Consider the following 21,947-nt stretch of genomic DNA (forward strand, 5'->3'; position numbering starts at 1 on the left):
GGAGCGGGACTAGGAGACGACATATTTGCGTATTAACAAAAACCAACCCGGTCGACCTTGGGGCTAATCTTAAAATTCTCTCTCTCAGCCAGAGAACACGGCGGCGCTCGCCAGCGTCTGTCTACCAGGTTCAATTACTCAAAAACGATGTTTGGGAACTTCTTTAAATCAGCCAAATGGATGCTTCTAGAAGAACTAAATACTGGGGAAAACCCTATCATAGCAATCTTCAGATAAAATGAGGTCTAATGGCCTACTTTTTTTTTCTTTAAAGTCTGAATTTTTAATTAACATCCAATTCGAAGATTCAAGTGTAACGGGTTATTAAGAAAAATTCACTGCACACAAATTTCCCTCAGTAATTATTATTCAATTAAAGATTATGAGAAAAGTTATGGAAATGACTTCAAGAGAAAATGATAGAAGCCAATATTCGAGAAAATCTTATCAAAGTGAAAAATACCGACAGTAAAATGGTAGCAGTTCCTGAAAAATAGTTCATAGAATATTGTTTTGGAGGAATCTTCCTAGTTTTGGGCCAGTTTATAAATTAAATAATCTTTACGTTCCAACGTTTTGAACTATAATTTAGTTCATCTATAGGGCTACACAATAAAAAAAAAAAAAAGAAAACAGAAGGAGACAAAAGAGCTTTGGAAAAAAGGAAACAAAAGAATACTTGGTTAAAAAATATGTACCAAGAATATGTATCAAAAGAAAGGAAAACAATAACCCTGATCACAAACAAAAATCAAAAAGTCCAACGAAGAGAAATTATTAAGGAATATAAAAGCTTAACCACAACAAAATTAGAAACGTAACGTTAATAATAGGTTAATAAAGTAATTTACAAGCCAAAGTTTACATTCTACCATAAACAAAAACACGTGAAGATTACCATTAAGCCGCCAAAACGCGTTAGAAGTGCTGACATGTATATGGTCTTAGCTGATTTAGACAGAGAGGTTGTGTGTGTGTGTGTGTGTGTGTGTGTGTGTGTGTGTGACAGAGAGAGAAATACCTGGGACTCAAAATCGATCGATCAACACAAAGAACCATCAATAGACACAAACCAATTAGCTGTAAAGGGAAACCACAAAGTGTAAAAGGGTCTCTATACTACTATAAATGGAAGATATCAATATTGTGGTATAAGGGAAAGTTTATTATCTTTATTTCAGAGGGATTTACTCGCTCCCTTTACTCTCCTTTTCCTTTTTGTTATGTTGGTCCTGTATTGTGTGATGACAATAAAAGTTTAAGGGACACTTCACTTAAATCGGATTTTATTTCTATTTTATTATAACATATATTTCCAAAACTGCGATAATCTTCATTCCACTAATGATTATGGTATTTTATGAGCACCTTCCACCTAAGAAACTAGTTATCAAGGATTAAAAAAAAAAGAAATCAATAATTATTGATTGTCTCCCTTTTGGTCTTATAATGCAGTGAAATTCTGGTAGCCTAGAGTGTACAACAAACACAATTCATAAAATCAACAATAGAAAATCATTTTGTGATCGATTTATTGTTCCATAATTTGGTACTGTGTTTGATTGGATAGTAAATTATATTTACCCAACCAATGGTAAACAAAATTGAACAGGTAATAAACATTCATTAGGCAAACAAAATTAGGCGTGATTGTTCCATATTGGTTTGCGAAGTAATGAGATTTAAATTTAATTAGTGGAATTTCTGGTGCAGCAGCATTTTGGAAATTTTACAAGTACGAATCTGTGGAGAGATAGAGGGAATAATAGCAGTGGAATTTACTAAAAAATGAATGCAGAAAAATCGTTGCTAATATGTTTGAACAAACGATTGGGGAAAAAATGCCTGATATGTTTTATTCTTATTAAAGATTTGAACGTTTAAGAGGGTCAGTGTAAATGTTGTTTGTGCTCTTAGGCTGGGATATTCACAGGGACACCAAGCTCCCAGAAGCAGTGGCTAGTCCATTTCCCCCTTCGTGGTGCGTAAATAGTAACGCGGAAATAATGTTTTTATGGTGCAACTAGAAACGAGGCAGGGCGCCACTCCTGGTCGTTTTAAATTTCTTTTTTTACTTCTTCTATTCCGTTCTTTATGGTAGTGCCGTCGTCAACAAATCTAAACTTATTTATGGATACTCGCAATCTTCTTTACTCCGGCGATTTACGAGCGCCTAGGCTTGGACTACAGAAGAAAGCAACTGGTATTTTGTTTAAGTACAATGTATTTTTATGTTCCGTTTTTGACCACTTTCTCTAGGTTTACATCTAAGAAATGGATGTATGTATACAAGTACAAAAAGGTAAAGTAAGAGAAAAGATAAAATGTCAGTCAAACTCTTACGAGCTTGGGACTATTTTTAACCTGAATAGTCGACACTGATGATGAACCTTACTAAAAGCGAAAGCAACGTTACTTTACACTAATAATTTTCTTTTCTTCCCGAGAAACCTTCCAACTAAACTTATTATCTTCCTGTTAAATTATCGACCAAATTTATTTTTAGCAGTAGAGCAAATTCGGGAAAAATCCCTCCACCAAATCCTCATTATCCTGGGCTACAAGAGTTAAGTAGAAATTGATTAGGTATATTGATTGCCATTCTCAGTAAATCTGTGGAAATGAAGCTACAGTAATGATCTCGTTATTTACGTCTTTACTTAGGTTAACAAGTCCAATAGACCGCAGTCAGGTGTTATTTGTACATGAGAGGTGGTCTGTTCAAACCAGGAAGTTGCAGTCTTCCAAGTTTTGTTCCTTCCAAGAATAGGTTTTGGTTCAAAGTTAAATCTGGATGATGTACATATTTATTGTAGGCAATGTTCATCATTTCTAAGAGCATATAGACAAGATAAACAACTTACGATTTTCACTCACTCCTATTAAGAGGATGACCTAGTATGAGAGATCACTTCACTAAGAAGAAACTCTAAGACACTCTAAAAGTATTAGAAATGCGATATTTTAAGCTAGCAGCAGTTTTTCGCTTTATAAAGCTACAGCCTAAAGAAATATACATATCTATCTACAAAGGAGCCAAAAGAACGTTCTTGTTTGTACTCCCAGCATCATATTACAACATCTAACCGGAAGAATTTCAAGATATTCACAGATGTTAAAACGGATATGTTAAATTAAATAAAACATTTATAATATAAATCAGTAAGACGTGAATCATGATGCTTTTAGCTCCAAATGAAATAGGTTATAAATAATCTGCATAATAATGAGAAATAATATTTTGCTGATCCAAATTATTGCCTACCTATCATTAGTCACGGAACTAGCAGATTGACAGCTCAGCAGTGATGTCTATATCTTGATTTATTTTTATTATTGTTTGGAGGAGAACCATGTTTGCAAACATGTCACTCTATTATTGTCATTCATCTTTATTATAACTTCTACAGGCAACCATAAATAATTTACACTATTAATCAATAATAAACAGAATATTAATGTTAACATAATAATTTATAGATCATTTTTCTAAAACTCGTTTCTTCAGAACATAACCAAGATAGTTTTTAAACTATTTTAAGTGTGACCACCAACGGCGTTGCGTAGCAAAGTGACAGTCTTAATTCTCTACAAATAAACGGAAAAAATCTTTGACCATTTATGAATATTGAAACCGTCAGATTTGAATAACCTGATTCTGATAAAGATGAAGGCACAAAATATTTAGTGTTTAAAGAAAACCGGTAACTTAGAAGTTTCAAAAAAAAAGGAAAGCACCTTGGATGTTTTTCTTTGCCATGTCATTTAATCACAGGGGGCGAAACAAACAGTTGTGAGCAGCGTCATCTCTAAAACTCCGGAAAAATAGGGAGTATTCTCAACTTCCGATTTTTTTCTAGTCCTTTTGAATAGGCCTAAAAAGTACCAATGTCTACTGAGTCAATTGGAAGTCGATTTTCTTAGGAAGTCTCTCAGCCAAGTTAGAACGCCTTTAACAACGAGCTATGAGGGCCTTCGACCTAAAACGACTGCTATCTAAAGAAAATGTTGAATGTCTCTCTACTCTTAACACTAGTTTTCTTCTTCGTGGAAGTATATCGCGTATCGGTCCCTTGCAACAAAAAAAAATTATATCACTCCGGCGATTATAAAGTCTGTTGGTTTTCAAACTCAGCATCGAACATCACTTCCGCTACACTTCCTTATACATAAATAGAGTGTAAATGAATTACGTACAAAAGTGGGGGTTTATTGGTCCGAAACAAATTAGTATAAACCAAAATTTGGGCCTTTCATCTCATTTCATCCTAGATACTTGCGATACCCGTTTGGTATTTCTACATTGTCTCTTGGTTCTCCGACCAAGCAGTAGAATAACGATAGGGGCTTAGTCCTTCGCCATAGACAAATAATAAAGAGAAACCCAATTGATTAGAAAATAAGTGATGCTGGTCGACTATATTGGTTTCTTCTCCTAGCACAGACTAATAAATCAATCATTACGTCAACATACTTGATCCTTATTAATACGGGTAAAAATAGAAATAAATATTTATTGCACAAGCAAACGTCATATGTCTGGGACGAAATTCAACTCAAATTGCTTAGATTATATAGACATACAAAGAATATTAGTTTAAGGGAGAAATGTTTACATCAAGAAAGCATACAAATTATTCTGCCAGAAACAACTCTAAGTACCATAAAGATCTTGAAGCGGAATGCCCAAATAAGTTAGATGAAGAAGACTTTGAAGGCCTCTGTCGGACTAGATTTCTATTTTCTTGAAGAAGACAGCAGTCTTCCTGGGAATTGTCCCTCAACAAGACCCAATTCACAACCATGTAACAGTAAATTGTCGCTTGCCCTGCGAAAAGGTTTGTTTTATATAAAAACCCTTTCCCTCTTCTGATGATCAACATGCTTAGCTTGACGTAGATCGTTTATCAAAAATTACCTCCCTATCCTCCACAGGGAATGATCGGCTTAGTGTATTAGCCCACATCATCATAGTTCTTCACGACAAATAATCCCTAAACTTGTTACGACATCCAGAGTACGTATTTTAGGGGAAAATCAGCTGGTTTCCACTATTATTTTCCACCTACAAATTATATCCTTACCCCTACCTAAGCGTTCTCTACATTTTCGTTGCAAGGATGTAATATAAATCTAAGGTAAGAACGAGAAGCTAGCTATAAACAAGTAATTCCAAAACTTACAGTAAAACACTCAGAAAGTTCTAGGCCATACTTTTTTGTAGTTTCTAAGATGTTTACGCCAGCCGATCTGGTCCTATTCACTAATTTGGTAAATCCCATTCAGTAAATCACATAAAACAACTGTCATCACTCATTCTCGGTAACAACTGAACAAAGATAGACGACATAGTGAAGAAGTATTTGTTAGAGTAGTAGTGCAGGAGTCTTGTTACAACACATAGATTATTGTTTGTAGTGGAGTTAGTGCCGAGTGAAATGTCACACAGTCCGATCACCTCCACCGCTCCTCCACACCCCCTCTTATTCAATCTCCTTTTCTTTTTTTTTAACACACTACTTCCACTCTGTTCAGAATACATTGAGTTTGTTTTATTATTAACTTTTTGAGATCTTCAAATAACCTTGGGGTCGCTTAGCGTGTGTGCTCAGTTCATAGATTATTCAGCACGTCTTTTTTTTTTTTTAAGCTCGACCATGGCACAAATATCTGGAGTAAGTCAGCCATACACAGTTTTACCAATACAAATGCAGGCGGCAACCCAAGTGCGCATATTTATGCTGTTTTATGTCACAACTCCATTCCAGAAGTCTCGTTTAACACCCATGATTCATGCATGATTCCTCCACGCTTGTTCCTTTTTCAAGAATATATTTCCAACGTTAGCAATCATTAAACCGTCGACCTAATTCTTGAAATTGAGCGGACACTATTTAAAAGATGCTTAGAAATATTAATTTGCATAAGCAAGAAAAACTTTTTAAGATTTCTTGAGTTAAGAAACTTAAATGAAGCCATTAAGAGTGCTAAAAATAATTACAACTTGTGTTTCAGGTATACTGCAATCGTGACAAAGTTCACGAATCGAATTACCCTTGGAAATACATGTAATGAGAACCCCTCGCGTACTTAAGTTCAAATAAAATATCTCACAAAAAAAAAAAAGAAAGTTGAAACCTCCAAAAATGTTTAATAAGAATTACATTTTGATAAAAATTTAGTTTTAGCGCTAAAGTTTTGTCAATAAATTTTAGAAAAACATTGTTCTTCTTTCAAAGAAAGGTAATGTTTATCGTTTACTTCTAATCAGACTGTATTTCCAAATATTTAACTCCAAGTGAACTAAAAGTTAGGAAACACAATTCCCCAAGACTCAAAGCGAAAATAAAAACAAACCAAAAGACAATAATAAAAGGTTACCCAGAAAGAGAAGAAGCGTAGGTACACATTTTCAGAAAGAAAAGTTCAATTTAAGAAAATTGTAAGTTCCTTCTTTTCTTGAGGAACAAGGACTTCACTTCCTTTATTTTCTTCCTTTTATTGGATTTCTTTTTTTTTTTACTTTGTCTTTTGTTTTCTTTCCTCTTTTGGCCACACATACGAGCTTTTCTTTACTTAAGGTATTTATCTTCACGAATATAAATTAAATAAGACATATTTCTTTCATTAAATTATCTTGTCCTTAAGAATTTAGTAGAGTTTCGAAATGATAAAAATTTACTTAACCACAATTTTTTTAAAACTTTACTTCTATGAAGTTATATTACTTTTATTTGACCAATTTTCCATGGAAAATTCATAATCAGCACTTTTGGGCGAAAGCTTTTCTAATGTGCCATTTCAGTGTAAGGTATGGCCTTACCATCTCAAAAAATATTATTAGGAATAAAAAAATAAGTAAGTAAAATTCAAAATCAGATAACGATCACTATCGTATGCACATTTTTTCCACAGGAAATAGTGAATCAATTCAATTAATAAAAATTCAAAGTTCAAGATGCATCATAGCGGAAATGGAAAGTCTTTAAAAGGTTCGCAAGTCAATTTCTGGAACGTACACCTGCGACAAATCTGAACTATTAAAAACTCCATTTTAGAAACAATTGAAAAATAAATAACTAAATGAGCCCACCATTATTACAATTGATGCAATTACGCCATCACTAACGTTATTATAAATCCTGGAGAAAAACATTGCTCGTATCCTCCTTAAATTATGTATTCATTGTTTAATGTTTCTAACAAATTATAGCATTAGAAAAATGGTACTCTAGAAATCTACACGCGTCTCTTAATGATTAGTTTAATGGCCGCAATAAATCGGTAATAAACCATAACATGGCTGTAATTGTGTAATTATCCACCGATTTCATCCAATTTGTTGCGCTGTAGTTCGTCAATATTTTAGAAGAAACTTTTTTGGTAACTTTTAAAACGACGAATATAATGAAGAACACACATGTCTTTTACTGTAACAAGTTTAATTGATTATTTTTACGAATTCACTTCATCTGATCAAAGACACTTCACAATACATTTTGACATCGCTGTAACATTTGTTACGATCACGTCCCAAACTTGACTCGTGACATTTTCTTGACTAAAAATGGTACGTGATGAAAATGGTATACGTCATATCTAAAGACATATTCTCCGTCGAATTAAGAACAAAAGTCTTACAAAACGTGCCTTGTAATAGCGTCAAAGAACTAATTGGACGGCGGGCGTAATGGGCGTAATAGCTTGCTGAACCTGATGGTGGTTTTGGACAAGTGCACAGTTGTCTGCTGGACTTCTTTGACAGGGCTTTAAATAAAGAAAATTCTGGCACTCTTGGAAGTTCGGTATTCCAGACAGAGATCATTGAACTAATTGAATGCTCCTGTCTTGGGAAGAAGGACAAGGAGGTAGGCATAAAGTATCGTCTATTTTTTCAAGTGGGGCTCAACGTCCCACTACCAATAGCGAAGGGGCGGAGTACAGACGTAATAAACTTAAAAAATAAAAATAAAAACTAGCGATACGCGGGACTCGGACTGGGAATCTCCCACTTACAAAACCAAGCAAGACCAAGACCCGTCCCCAAGCAAGAAATAATAAGGATTTAAATGGATTTCTTCTGCTTAAAGCAGGAGATGCTCAGTTTCTTTACCCCCCCCCCCCCCACAAATGGATGAAATTGAAAGATCTGGTACTTGTGCAGGACTGGATATGCTTGTATGGCCAATCACCTATACAAGTAAAATTAGAACAATAAGTTCTGAGTTATAAAAACAATTATGAAATGGGAATATTGAAAGAAACAATTCCAGTATTTAGGTCAGTGTAATAAGAGACCAACTACTCCCTCGGGTCCCAATGGAACAACAGAGAGAGATATTCCATATTAATAATTTAGGAATGTTGTACACTCCACAACCAATGGTCACAGTGGGGAAAAACGACCATTACCGCCGGGAAACACATTCCATAAAGTGGTTTGGACTTCTAGATGGAATTCTATAGTTCATTTGATGCCATTATTAGATCTACATTAAGATGAAACAGTTTTTTTTGTGTGTGTGTGTGCTTCTTTGATGATGATTAACCTTTTTAACATTTTGATTGAATAACCCTAAATTGGTTGCTGGACGTTCAGCCCCACCTGAAAAAAATAGACGATTACTTTACTTTATTGATTGAATTACACCAAAAAAATGGAAATTATCATTGATGCTGTTCTTCTACATCACTCTGTCAAATCATGAACAGTTTCCACAACAACGAATTAAGTATACTAGAGTGCAGCACCCAAAAATATCACTGAATATGCAAACAACCATTACAAATAATATTGACAATCATTTTGAAAATTTATTTGACTTATTGATGTTTCACAAATATATTCATCCAATATAGCGCGGGTTTTAATAATAATTTATTAATGAAATATTTGTCAAGATAACATTAATATTTATGAGTAAATGTGGTTTGAATTTTAAGTTCAATTGTGCATATTACATACATATAATTGTATGTACTTGATTGTTACTGCATAATTTATTTCGGGAATATTAATTAGGTATAGCGTAGTTAAATTGCACACGAAAGAGAGAGAGAGAGAGAGAATAAATTTAATTATAATAATTGATTGGTTTATTTTTATATTACGCATTTACAATGAACTAAATTAGGTTAAATAGGTTGTGTAATATTTAATGAATCAATAAAATTAAGAACAATAATGAGCGAGCTAATAAGATAAATAAATCAAGACTGAATTCAGGTGTAACGGTGTTTGTTATTTGTTGATTCCAGACAAAAAAGAAACTTGCCCGTATTTGTGCACTGAGTCCGCTGGAGGCACATGAATTTTCTTTATTTTCTAATCATGTAATCAATCATTTAGTTGTACTTGATAACTTGATGTGGCAAATCTAATAAGTCATCAAATTTTCAGGGCAAAATGTTTCTCATTACATTCTTCCTTAACATCTCAGAGACGCCACGATAGCCGAGCGGTTAGAGGCTAGACCCGCAAAGCTAAGGTGTATTGTTGGTTTAGTGGGTTCGATCCCCGGTGAAAGTCTTGGATTTTATTTAATAGTTAATATGAGAAATTTATAGTAAAGTATGTTAGGCGGTTATAGGCTAGACCCGCAATGCTAAGATGTATTGATGGTTAGTGGATTTGATTCCCCTGGTCTAGGTCTTGGATTTTATTTATTGGTTAATATGAGAAATTTATAGTAAAGTATGTTAGGCGGTTATAGGCTAGACCAGCAATGCTAAGATGTATTGTTGGTTTAGTGGGTTCGATCTCCGGTGTAGGTCTTGTATTTTATTTAATGGTTAATATGAGAAATTTATAGTAAGTTATGTTAGGCGGTTATAGTCTAGACCCGCAATGCTAATATGTATTGTTGGTTTAGTGGGTTCGATCTCCGGTGTAGGTCTTGGATTTTATTTAATGTTTAATATGAGAAATTTACAGTAAAGTATGTTTGCTAGTCGCCTCCGTCCACGACACCTAATTTGGTAGTTGGACATAAAGCCGGCCTAAAAAAATAGGCATTACTTAAAATAACAATGAACTGGTACTTTAGAAGGTAATGGAACAAAACTCCCCAGCAGACAAGAAATAACGTTATTCCAATTTTCTTGGGAAAAGGTTTAATATAGAAGTTTATAAAAAACTTTATTCATAGGGGGCATGAAATATATCAAATTTGAAGAAAATCGTAGAGAGCTACCATCAATCAACATCGCCCAATTATTCGTTAAGAAATAATCAAAACAGGACTTCAATAAAAACGAATTTTTTCGGTAAAAAAAACAAAACCAAAAACCTATCGAATACTTTCTTACTTTAATATTTTTACTTTCGAAGAATAAACGAAAAAAAATAAAAATCATACACTGAAAAATGGTAACTATTAGATTTGCCACATCAAGTTACCCAAAGTACCACCCACTAAATGATAAATAACGCGATCAGAAAATAATGAAAATTCATGTGCCTCCTGGCGACAAGTGCACAAAATAACAAATAATCCCAGTGCTTAAATATGGTTTACTATCTGAAGACAGCTTTTATTTGGTTGGGGGGCCACACGCGTTGTGTAATATTTCCTTTTCTTGAGGTTTGGCATTTACTAATTTTTTTTTTTTAACCCTTTGGGACTGTAGCCAAGAGTAAATCATGGTTAATTTTAAAAGAATTTAACGCGCTTGACATTTGAAATGAGATCAGTTAAAAACAATAATTCTAATTCATTTAAAAAGTGTAACACTATTAAATCATTAAGGAGAACACAATTTATTTCAAAAAAATTGTTTTTAAATAATTAGTTATAGGTACTTTTTTAATCTTTAAACGTATTTTTAAAAAAATAATAGTTTGTTATCTACAATAATTATTTTGAACTTAAGGGACTATCAAATGCACAAACCTCTAGTGCTGCACGAGACCGAGACGAGGCGAGACTTTATGCAGTCTCGATCTCGGTCTCGGTCGCTCAAGTCTCGGTCTCGGTTTTTTGAATTTTTGTTTAAGTATTAAAAGCGGTTTGCTATTAATAATCTTTTCAAAAAATGTTATTATTTTCTAATAATTATTTTAATATATATATTGGTAATGAAAATGTGTGTAAAAGAAGACAACTACTTACACTTCAATGCATTATATGTTACTATTACTGTTATATATCTTTATATAATTTCAAAATGTTTTTTTTTTTTTGTAAGGCACTTAACTGCTATGGTCATTATGCCTCAAAAAGATGTTAAAAACGCGCCAAATGAAAGACCCAAATAACATATCTGCCTGCTATAACAAGTCCATTCGTGAAATGAAAAATACACCTCCCAACAAACTTCCCGCTCCATTAGTTATGGCTGTTGGTGAAGATAAAGAATCTGATGATTCACCTTTTGACGACGACGACGACTGCATCAATATTTTTGCACCATTTGCTCAAAAATCAGCAAATATCACCGAAGCATGGAAGACAGAAATAATTAATTACACCAAATTAGACCAAGCACCAGTAGACGTTGACATTTTAGAATGGTGGAAAACACTTGAGAATTCCTTCAAAAATTTGTCTAGAATGGCAAAAGATATTTTTAGTATCTGTGCAACTTCAGTGCCATCGGAAAGATTATTTTCGCAAGCTGCGTTGATAATGACCAATAGAAGATCTTCTCTAACTTCTGACTCAGTAAAAGCTCTTTTATGTATCAATGCTTGGGCAAAGTGTATCTTAAAAACGAAAATTTGTGGCAATATTTTTTAGGTGAATAGATAGTCTTTTTTTTCAAATTCACTAATTCCTAAATTCTAAAATATAATTCAAATAATATCAAAGTTCAAAGTATTAGATTATTAATAGTGAAATTTATGAATTTGAATGAATGAATGATATGAATAGTGAAATTTAGTGAATTTATGTAAAAATTATGTAATTCGAAGGGGGCCGCCACGGTAGCCGAGCGGTGCGAGATCTGCGAAGCTAATGTGTATTGTGGTATTGGGTTCGATTCCCGGTCTTAGGCCTTGGATTTTATTTAATGGTTAATATGAGAAATTTACAGTAAAGTATGTTTGCTAGTCGCCTCCGTCCGCGACACCTAATTGGTAGTTGGACGTAAAGCCCCGCCTGAAAAAATAGGCGATTACTTTACCTTGCTTACTTATGTAATTCGAAGTCAAATAGATGTAGTAATATTGAACATATATAATAAAATCGTAACTTTTAATGATTTATTAATAAAGAACACGATTTTATAATTTTGTAGCTAAAATTAATATTTGAAAAACCGAGACGAGACCGAGATTTCTCGACGAGATATATATCATGTCTCGATCTCGGTCTCGGTTGCTCAAGTCTCGTCTCGGTCTCGGTCTCGGTTGCTCAAGTCTCGTCTCGGTCTCGGTCTCGGTCTCGGTACCGAGACCGAGATTTGTCTCGTTTCTCGTGCAGCACTACATTCCATTCAAATCCACATATCCAAACCCTCTTTCTTAACCTCAGCTCTTCCCACAAACCCTCCTTGAGGCGTTTGAGGTCTTGCTGGTTGCCTGACGTCGGCTAACCCAGAGAGGCAGTAGCCCTCTTTAAAGCCTTAAGGGCCTATGACGGCTATCATCATTGGATTGCCCATGAAATCAAGCCAGTGGATACGTTATGTACATATACTTCTTAATATAGTTCTAAAATAAAAAAAAATATAAATAAATAAAAACACATATCACACACAGACCGATCACACTCAGTCCATGAACAGACAAGACAGAAGACACACCAACCCTGTAATGTAAAAATATTACTTTGTAAACTAGCCCTGAAGATGACCTAGTCCCTAGGTCGAAAGCTCGGTAGAATAAATGTATCACGACTGAAATGGCAATTATTTTTTCATCCTATTGAAACTATGAATCAGTCTCAAAAAAGAATGAACAAACAAGGATAGAAGAAGTAATACTTTTTTTCAATGACATATTAATGACGTTTAATTTTTTATTACAAATTAACGCGGAAAATATCCGTTTTGAAGTCCCCGAAGTTCGAAAAAGAAGTATAAAAAAAAAGTTTGCCCAAGTATGTGAACGACTGGCTAAAAACAAAGCTCAGTTTATTCAAGCACAAGCGTTTACTTATGGATCAACGAAAAAAGTTGAAAGGTACCAGATTTTTTTTCCCCCCAACCCGCAAATTTTTGCAGCCATTAAAAAACTTTTATCCATAAATTATATCCAGTAATTAACGTCCAAAAAAGTTAAGCTTACTGTTTGTTTTTAAAAAAATAAACCTCAATTCAACAATAATTTTACTGGGGAGCTTTTTATAACAAATTACATAACAAATTTAAAATAAAAAATAGGCATTAAATTTTTATAGCTTAATTCACTCGCACTAAAAACAATGCTCTGTTAATAATAATAAAAATACCTCGTTCCGTTAAGAAAAGCTAAACGTAATAAAAAAAGAAACAATAAAAATAATTTGAGATCATAAAAAAAAAATTAAACCTAATATGCTTAAGGAAGGCAAAAATAAAATTTAAAATTATATACATAAAAAAAGTAATTATAGTATAAAGGTCGAAAGTAAATACGATCAATAAAAGTCAGCAACAAGATAATTACTGGTGTAAAAAGGAGGTAATAATAATACTCGCGGAAGGTGGAAATTTTAAGTACTTGCTAATTTCTGCACGAAATAGACATTATAGGTGACTCTAATTTTATTCTTTAATGAAACCTAATCATTTAATAATCTGGATATTTTACAACTAACAACCTTTTTAAAAGACAATGAGTTTAAGGAAGAGCCCATCAGATGCTATTTGGGTAGATTAGAAAAACTACTTCATGGGTTTCCATTAGAAACGTTTACGATAATAAAATGCGACTTCATTCTGCCTTCTCACTTCACTGACACGACCTTCAAAAGTAAGACATTACTTTGTCAACCATATAATCTTTGATCGAGAGTCTCACAAGCCCTGTCTTTGATGAAACGATCTAAGGTTTCTCTGATCTTAATCCAAGGCAGCAGAGTGGGTGCTCAGAGGTAAATATTCCAGTTTTCTTCTAGTCTATGCCATTCTATATCACATTAGATGAACGACTTCATGTTACAAGAATTTGTCGGAAATCTTTCTGTACAATGAGAACAGTTATTGATTTTCCATGGCCTTCTTCTCACTTCCAATTAAACAACCCAATAGAACATGTGAGAGAACAAGATAAGTCGGCGCTATCTAAAGGCGTTTTCCTAAATCAACAAACAATTCAGGTGAGGGGCTGCGTCGTTGCTTCAGTAAAAATGGGATGAGATCCAAGTAAGAGGACATCGAATACCCAGATGTTTCAGATAAAGCTTGTTCACCAAGGTGACTTGATGCCTTATTGAACTTCTTTCTTGTCTATTCACCCATCCTCCTCCTTACAAATAATTCACTACTTTGCTAAATAATAGGTAAACGTGAAATTTTCAAGCCTTTTCTCCCACTCGATGGTGCAAATTAACTTGACTCAAGACTTTGGGGGCAGTGTTATTGATTGATAAATTCCCTTTAGCCAAAAACCTTCCAATATTCTCAAAGATCAATTGTAAACCTAACAACTACTTATTTAAGTTAAACTTACCCTAAAGAGGAGTAATCAAATCATAAGTTTAAATTACATTATATAAGTACAGGTCTTATATACCATCATTTTCTTATAAGTAAAAGTACTTCCACCAAATAAGCTAACATTGAAAGACGATTCCGCAGAAAAGTTGTGGCAATTTGAAGAATTTTAACGAAGGTTAGGGTAAAAAAAAAAATATAGGAAAGGGTAAAAGAGAAATAAATTAAATGAGAGAGGCGTGGTTTAATTGCCATAACTTTTCCTTGCCAATTATTTTTCTTGGGAAACTTCCAGTTCTACAGAGACACACCCAGCAATTATTTTATATTCATTCTTTTATTTTAAAAATTGTACCTTATAATATAAGCAGAAAAACAAGTATGGCTGTCATTAAAATATCATACACCTAGTTGAAACAATAAAATAAAATAAAATTCACTGAAATCGACTATTAAAGTCACCTTAAAAGATCTCTTCTGCCTTCATACTTGCGTGATTTTCGAGAAAATGCACGAAAAACTGTTGTAAATTCTATTAGGAAAAATCTACACTTCCGGTTCAATAACATTAGCATTGTATAGTTGATGGATCTGGTCTATAATCTTCGACATTTAAGACTTGAGAAGTTGAAAGCAAGTCCGTTAGAATTATTTTCCGAGAGAATCTTAAAAACCCTCCAAAAATCCATTCAATATTGTGGGATTTCCCCGGTGAGGGATTTTGACGAAATACCTATTCAAGATGGTATCCCAATGAAAAATGGACCTTTTTAAAACACAATATTTCGTACCAGCAATTAAAAATCATTGCCATACATTAAGTAGTTTCGAAAATCAGCCAAGAAGGCAATATTTTAGCTTAATATCAAGGACATAAGTGACAGACCGACCAATCCCCCCAACCCAAACACCCACAGAAAGAGAGAGAGAGAGAGAGAGAGAGAGAGAGAGAGAAAGAAAGAAAGAAAGAAACTTTTATTTTGTCCTGGGACAATATCCCTTAAGGACAACAAACAAAATTTAAATTACAAAATTAATTACAATAAGTTCTCTATAATATAAAAGTAAAATTGTTATAACAAAAATTACATTGAAATGCACTTAATTTATAGATATAAAACTAAATAATAAATTCTCTAATGAGAAGCGTCTACTATGAAGGACCGCATTAAGAAATCATACAATGCATTTTTAAATGAAGCTATTGTACTTTTATGAATTAATGTAAGAGGTAAAGAATTCCAGAAAAGAGAAGATTGCACAAGAAATGAATTTTTATAGGTAACTGTTCGATATGGAGAAATATAAAATTTGAAATTAGCAGTTCTGGTATTTTTTAAATCTAATTGGGCCTTCCTAATAAACAGATTAAATAAATATTCAGGACGTTTATTTTTTAGAAGCATAAACAGAAACCTTCCCAATAAATACTTCCTTCTATACTTGACATTCAACCAATTAAGAAAAATAAAATGAGGAGAGTGATATGCTCATCTCTTCTTACATTTAGAATAAAACGAACACAGGAATTTATTGACCTTTGTAATTTTATGTTCAATTCAGCTGTTAAATCATTGTACACTAGCGAACAGTAATCTAAATGCGGAAATATAAGTGTAGTAATCAGCTGTTTTCTTAGCGAAATAGGCAGAATATTCCTATTGTATTTAAGCTGGCACAAAGTTTTAGAAATTTTGTTAGATATGTCACCAACATGATTATTCCATGATAGAGTACTAGTAATAGTGACACCCAAACATTTAGCAGAATCTACATAAGGAATAGAAGCCTGATCTATTGTTATTTTTGAAATAGAACTCACATCAATATCGTTGACATATCTGGCACTTCCAACAATCATGGCTTTGGTTTTGGAAACATTAAACTCAATACAATTTTGTTTCACCCATTCATTAATTAAATAAACATCGGAATTGACTTGGGCTATACCCTGTTCTAATTCAGACAATGGGCAATGAAGGTATATCTGTAAATCATCTGCATATAGACTATATTTGCAATGCTTGATAGATGATGAGATATCATTGATATACAGAGAGAACAGAAGAGGACCTAGAACAGAACCTTGGGGTACACCCGAATAAACTGGTTCCCATGATGAATAATCTCCATGCCCAGAGACAACGGACTGTTTTCTATTACACAAATATGATTGAAACCATCTAAGAGTTGCATCAGAAAATTCCAATAATTTTAATTTTTTTAGAAGTAGAGTGTGATTAACTGATTCGAAAGCCTTTGTAAAATCAAACAACACTAAAATGGTTAACATGCGCTTATCAATAGCAAAACGAATATCATCTGTAACTTTTAGTAACACACTCTGTGTACTGTGACACTCACGATAACCGGATTGAAACGGATCCATGAGATTATTATTTTCCAAGTATTCCTTAAGCTGATGGCTTAAGAGAGAGAGAGAGAGAGAGAGAGAGAGAGAGAGAGAGAGAGAGAGAGAGAGAGAAATTAAATCTTTATAGGAAAACATTCTAAAGAGGTTTTTATTAGACAACTCAGAGAAAATGTTAAAAGATTAGGGGGGAACTGCTTTGGGATGAGAAATAAGATTCAAAAGTATCTGAACTTTTCTAAACTGGAGGCAGCTTTTTCCCATTTTCTTCTCCTACAACTACTTTAGATAAAGCAAGCAGTAAAAACTAAGAGGAAAAATAAATTTTATTCTTTCGACTAAGAGTAATTAATGTATGGAAAAAAAAAATTATTTAAAGTTTAATTCCATTTCTTGGTTTCATAACTTTAAAATACTTAATGAAAAAAACTAAAGTTCTTTTAAAGTAATTCACTTAAACTTCTGTACAGTAGCAGTAAGATGTTCACTATCCGGATGCCTGAAGTTTAATGAAAAAGTTTCCGGGCGCCAAACAAAACAAAAAAAAAATTGTGAGAAAAATAAAATTTCCAACCGAATATCCCTCTGGACGATTTCTAACCCTGAGAAATCATCCAGAGATTTAAAGTCAACGCGACTAGCCCCCCCAAAAAAACTCCCCTTGAATCAGGGCTAAATGTTTGCTTACCTATATTATTTATTCATTCATTTTTCCTATAAACCACCACCAAAATGAAGGAGAAGTGAACGAGAAAATATGAAAAAATAAAATAAAGCTAAAAAAAAGAAAAAAAAAAAAGCTTGGAAACTTTAAATATTTAGCTTTTCATCAACTGGACAAAAATAGCAGCACGGTTATGTTTATTTTCCCCAATCGAGCTTTCCTCATTTATACAACAACCAGTGTACAATGTTTATTCAAGAACTTACTGTACACACTGTTCTGCTCCCAATAACGTAAATTTCGTAACAAGGTTGGACCAAAAAGTTTACTTATGCAATATCGATATTTTAAACTTAATTAATTTAATAAATTGGGATGAATCTTTCAAAATAATAACATTTTTTTATACTTAGATCATTTTCGTGGTCTAGTACTATTACTTCTGAACTGTTTTAATTCTCTGGTATGCACTCACTGAACAAGGGGAAGTCTAAACTAAGATTGGCACCCCAGAACTCTTTTTGAATGGAATATGATTGTCTCACGATCTACATACAAAGTTAAATGAAAAAGGTGGTTCTAGATTTCATTTGCAACTAAAAGATACTATGGGGTTCGATTAGTAACTGTTTTTTTAAGTTAATGGCTTCCTAACCCCATAAAAACCTGTTTCATTTAAAGAGACTAAGAGCTTAAACCAATTTAATTATACCAATCGAAGGAACGTACATTAAATAATCTATAAAACGATGTTACTTGGCCAACTGTCATAAAAGTTGATGTTTATGTTTTAGGAGCATAAAATTAAGAAAATTTAAGAGTTACACTATGACCTTAACTGTTGTTTGAAAATCCAAATGGAGATGAAGTATTCTGCCGTATCTTTCATAAAGAAAAAGAAACCGCTGGAAACCATCTGCCTATCTATCTGGGTCCAGTGGTAGTAAATAAACTCGATGCTGTTTCGAATTTGAGGTGTGATGGTGTTCGACTCAAACTGAACTATCAACAATCTTGTTGAATTTAACATCAAGAAAGAATATAGAAACCCAATAATAGATTTGGGCTTCCATAGACTTATGGATTTCTATGGCAGAAGTTATTATAGATGTTAATGGCATAGCTAACATTGTGTTTAAATCCTTAATTTTTCACCCACCTAGAAGAATATGCCTCAATCATATTTCGTCACCATAACACTTCCTTGAGAACTGCATAACTTTTATGTTCCTGGTGACAATGGGTTCCAAACAGACATCCTAATATCTTAATTACGGCCAATACCTTAAGTACAAAGAGCAGCCCTAAGATTAGAAGCACAATTTGAAATACATATATTCTTGATATTTTATGAAGTTTGCCAGCCTACTACTTGAAAAAAGGAACAGAGGTTGTGGGAGAGAGTTGAAGTTATTTCAAATTTCGAAAATTATTACACTAACTCTGAGCTCGAAATATAATCTCTCATGATAGTTGACAAAATTAATATCATTACCTTAAAGAATGTTTAATGTCCATTTAACGGGAATAGTTAAATTTACCTAAACTCCAGTTGAGAATATTTTAAGGAAGAAACAATGATCGAAAAAAAAAAATTTAATCTCGACTTATGATCTTAAGAGACAAAAAAATAACAGTTAAGGAAATAGGAGACTTGGTGCACTAAAATACGAGATGCTCATTGTTTAAAACGTTTGTCAATATCTATGATGATGATTCACCCTTTCTATTCTTTTTTTAAAGCTCATGCAAATGTCTATAAATGGCAACTATCAATGGGAGATCAAATGCACTTCATTCGAGAAGTACTGCTTCAAAATAGAGTATGACTAGATCCAATTTTTTAATGATCTCTTACTAAACAAGGCGTTCAAAGATATGACCGACAAATAGAGGAGAGTGGTTGCATTTCAAATGTTTTATCTAAGCAGCGTGTGTGGTGTTTTCTATAAAAGAAACAAAACGAAATTAAACACACTCTGTTTTAAACATACATATAGAGGTTATATAAACGCACTCAGAGCAATGGTTATCCTTTACTTTTTTTCCTTTTCATAAATGCTTCACACCGAAAATAGTTAATGATCATAAATTTGAATATTTTCATTAACTGAAATTGTTTGTATATGCATGTACGTCTAAAACAAAACAAAAGCTCATTATTTCACGATTATACATACATGAGATCATCCTCTCCTCCCATGTATGTATACATACAATAAATTATTATTTTTTAAATATTATTATTTACTTTTTATAAATATACTTGCTTTATACAAATAATAACACTACAATTTCAGGGTCATTTAAAAAAGTATTTATTATATTTAAAAGTAAAATCGTGAATTTTAATAAATTGTTTATTACGTCATTTGATCCCTTCCAAGATATAGTCGTGTTTTTTTGAATTGTGAAGCCAGGAAAAGAGGGAATATCTTTGTGGTCCCCCAATATAGATATGAAGAAAACACAATATACATAATGTACATTATATATGTTTCAAATTTCTACAACATCCTTCACTTAAATATTGCTCACCAAATACCTACGGTTTTCCCAGCCCTAATGTTTTCACCCCTCTCATACCACTATATAAAACCCGCTTTTCCATGAACCCTCAACAGTTATGATGACGTAGCTTAACATTAAACTCCACAAATTTTACAATATATGGTCAATTTTGAAATATTAAAATACACCTTAGTCCAGCTGCTCTAACGTAATATTGTAATAAGATAATAAATTCTAAAGTACGGCCAGATTAAGCTTTTTATTTTAATGAACCAATAAAGGGCAGTAGGTGAGCTCAAGTTCATATCTGTCCAAGAGAATGCAGTTTATAGAATATCCCATTTAAGTCTACATGGACATACCGAAAAGAAGATACACAGATCATCTTAACCCGATCAGCGATTGGCCAACTTAAACGATATTCTTCCTGGGTAGTTCATTATAATCTAAGAACTGTACTAATACGAACTAAATGAAATCCAACTTATCCATTTAGCCGATGTTATGTGCTCTGAAAAGGTAAGACAACGTCCTTGGAAAATTACTTTATTGTTTGCAACACAGTAAAGAATAATTGACAATACCCGCATGAAATGATGTTCAATAAGTAGATGATACGACTCCTCTAGCTGGATGATAAAAATAGAATAAATAAAGGACCAAAAGATCATGTGCAGGGCCGCTAGTATGAGCTCAAGATGGTGCAAGTGGGACTTTAGAATAATAAAACCAAGAACAGGAGACACAAAAGGAAAAATATCCAAATGACATCACCTTTATATTGTTCAATTAATAAGAAAAATTATGTCTGAGCTTAAAACTAATTAAAAATTCATTGCTGTAGAATAACCCAAAAATAAACTTACATACTCAGTGTAAATCGCAAACAACAGGAAATCACCCACCTGTAAAAAAAAAAAAATAAATAAATAAAGCTAGTAAAATCATTACTTCCTAAGATTGGGTAATAATATAAAGTGGATTTAAATCCAATTTCAGAAAAATCTTTCAATTTAGGTCGGTTATAAGACATTAAACAAGATATGCAGCAAAAATTTAAATAAAAACAAAAGTAAAACTAATCTTAAAATTAAAAAAGTCCACATATTGTCAAATAGAATAGCAATTAATCAATTTATTAAAAAAAAGAAGAAGATTTTATAGCAAATAGATTTATCATCTTGTTACTATCACTCTGCTATAAAATGAACTGCATTGTAATAAATCTCAGCGCAATTATGGAATGCAGTTGAAGGTCTGTAACTAAAATGGCTTTATGCATTAAAAATACATTTCCTGACTCCTGTCTAGTCCCATAATCTCATTCAGTGGGACATTTTCTAGTTCTAGACTACAAAAAATAAATAAATAAATAAATAAGATTCTAAGCTCTTAAAAGTTAAGTAGTTGGTCACATTAAAAACAATAATTTTAAAGAAATTCAATAAAAAATTCAGATTTATTAATTAAAAGATATTAAATAATTTTCAATTGCAAAAACAAAGCAAAAGATCCCAGAAACTATTCATTCAATAAACTCACCTCTCCACTATCTTCCTAAACAGAACTACTTCGAAATATTAATTTTTAAAACTAAAAAAACCTAAAACAAGGCAAAAAGATTGTAAAGAAACAATATACCAACAATTGTAGCTTTTTTTTTTGGCCAAAAATAAAAGGGAGCTTGGACTTTTATCTAGCGTTTTAGGGGACCCAATACATTTCCTCATGGAATCATGCCAGAATACTCGGTACCCTGTTGTCATCCCAAATTCCCTTTTCTCTTTAATTAAAAAAAAAAAAAAAAAAAAAAAGGAAAAA

General features: G+C 32.8%; 1 protein-coding gene across 15 annotated transcripts in view; it reads right to left on the reverse strand.

Annotated features, from left to right (window-relative positions):
* by (focal adhesion protein tensin) overlaps positions 1 to 21,947 on the reverse strand; it is a 572,440-nt gene that overhangs the window by 166,657 nt on the left and 383,836 nt on the right. For 12 of the 15 annotated variants that reach the window (XM_074132644.1, XM_074132635.1, XM_074132642.1 and 9 more), the window contains one exon: positions 20,993 to 21,031. The exons of the other annotated variants lie outside the window; for them this stretch is intronic. In XM_074132644.1, the coding sequence (XP_073988745.1) occupies positions 20,993 to 21,031 (39 nt within the window). The remainder of the gene's footprint in view (positions 1 to 20,992; positions 21,032 to 21,947) is intronic. 15 annotated transcript variants of the gene reach the window in all.

The sequence above is a fragment of the Rhodnius prolixus genome, unplaced genomic scaffold (genome assembly GCF_049639745.1).
Source record: "Rhodnius prolixus isolate KJV_2025 unplaced genomic scaffold, Rpr scaffold_4, whole genome shotgun sequence".
Classification (NCBI taxonomy): Eukaryota; Metazoa; Arthropoda; class Insecta; order Hemiptera; family Reduviidae; genus Rhodnius; species Rhodnius prolixus.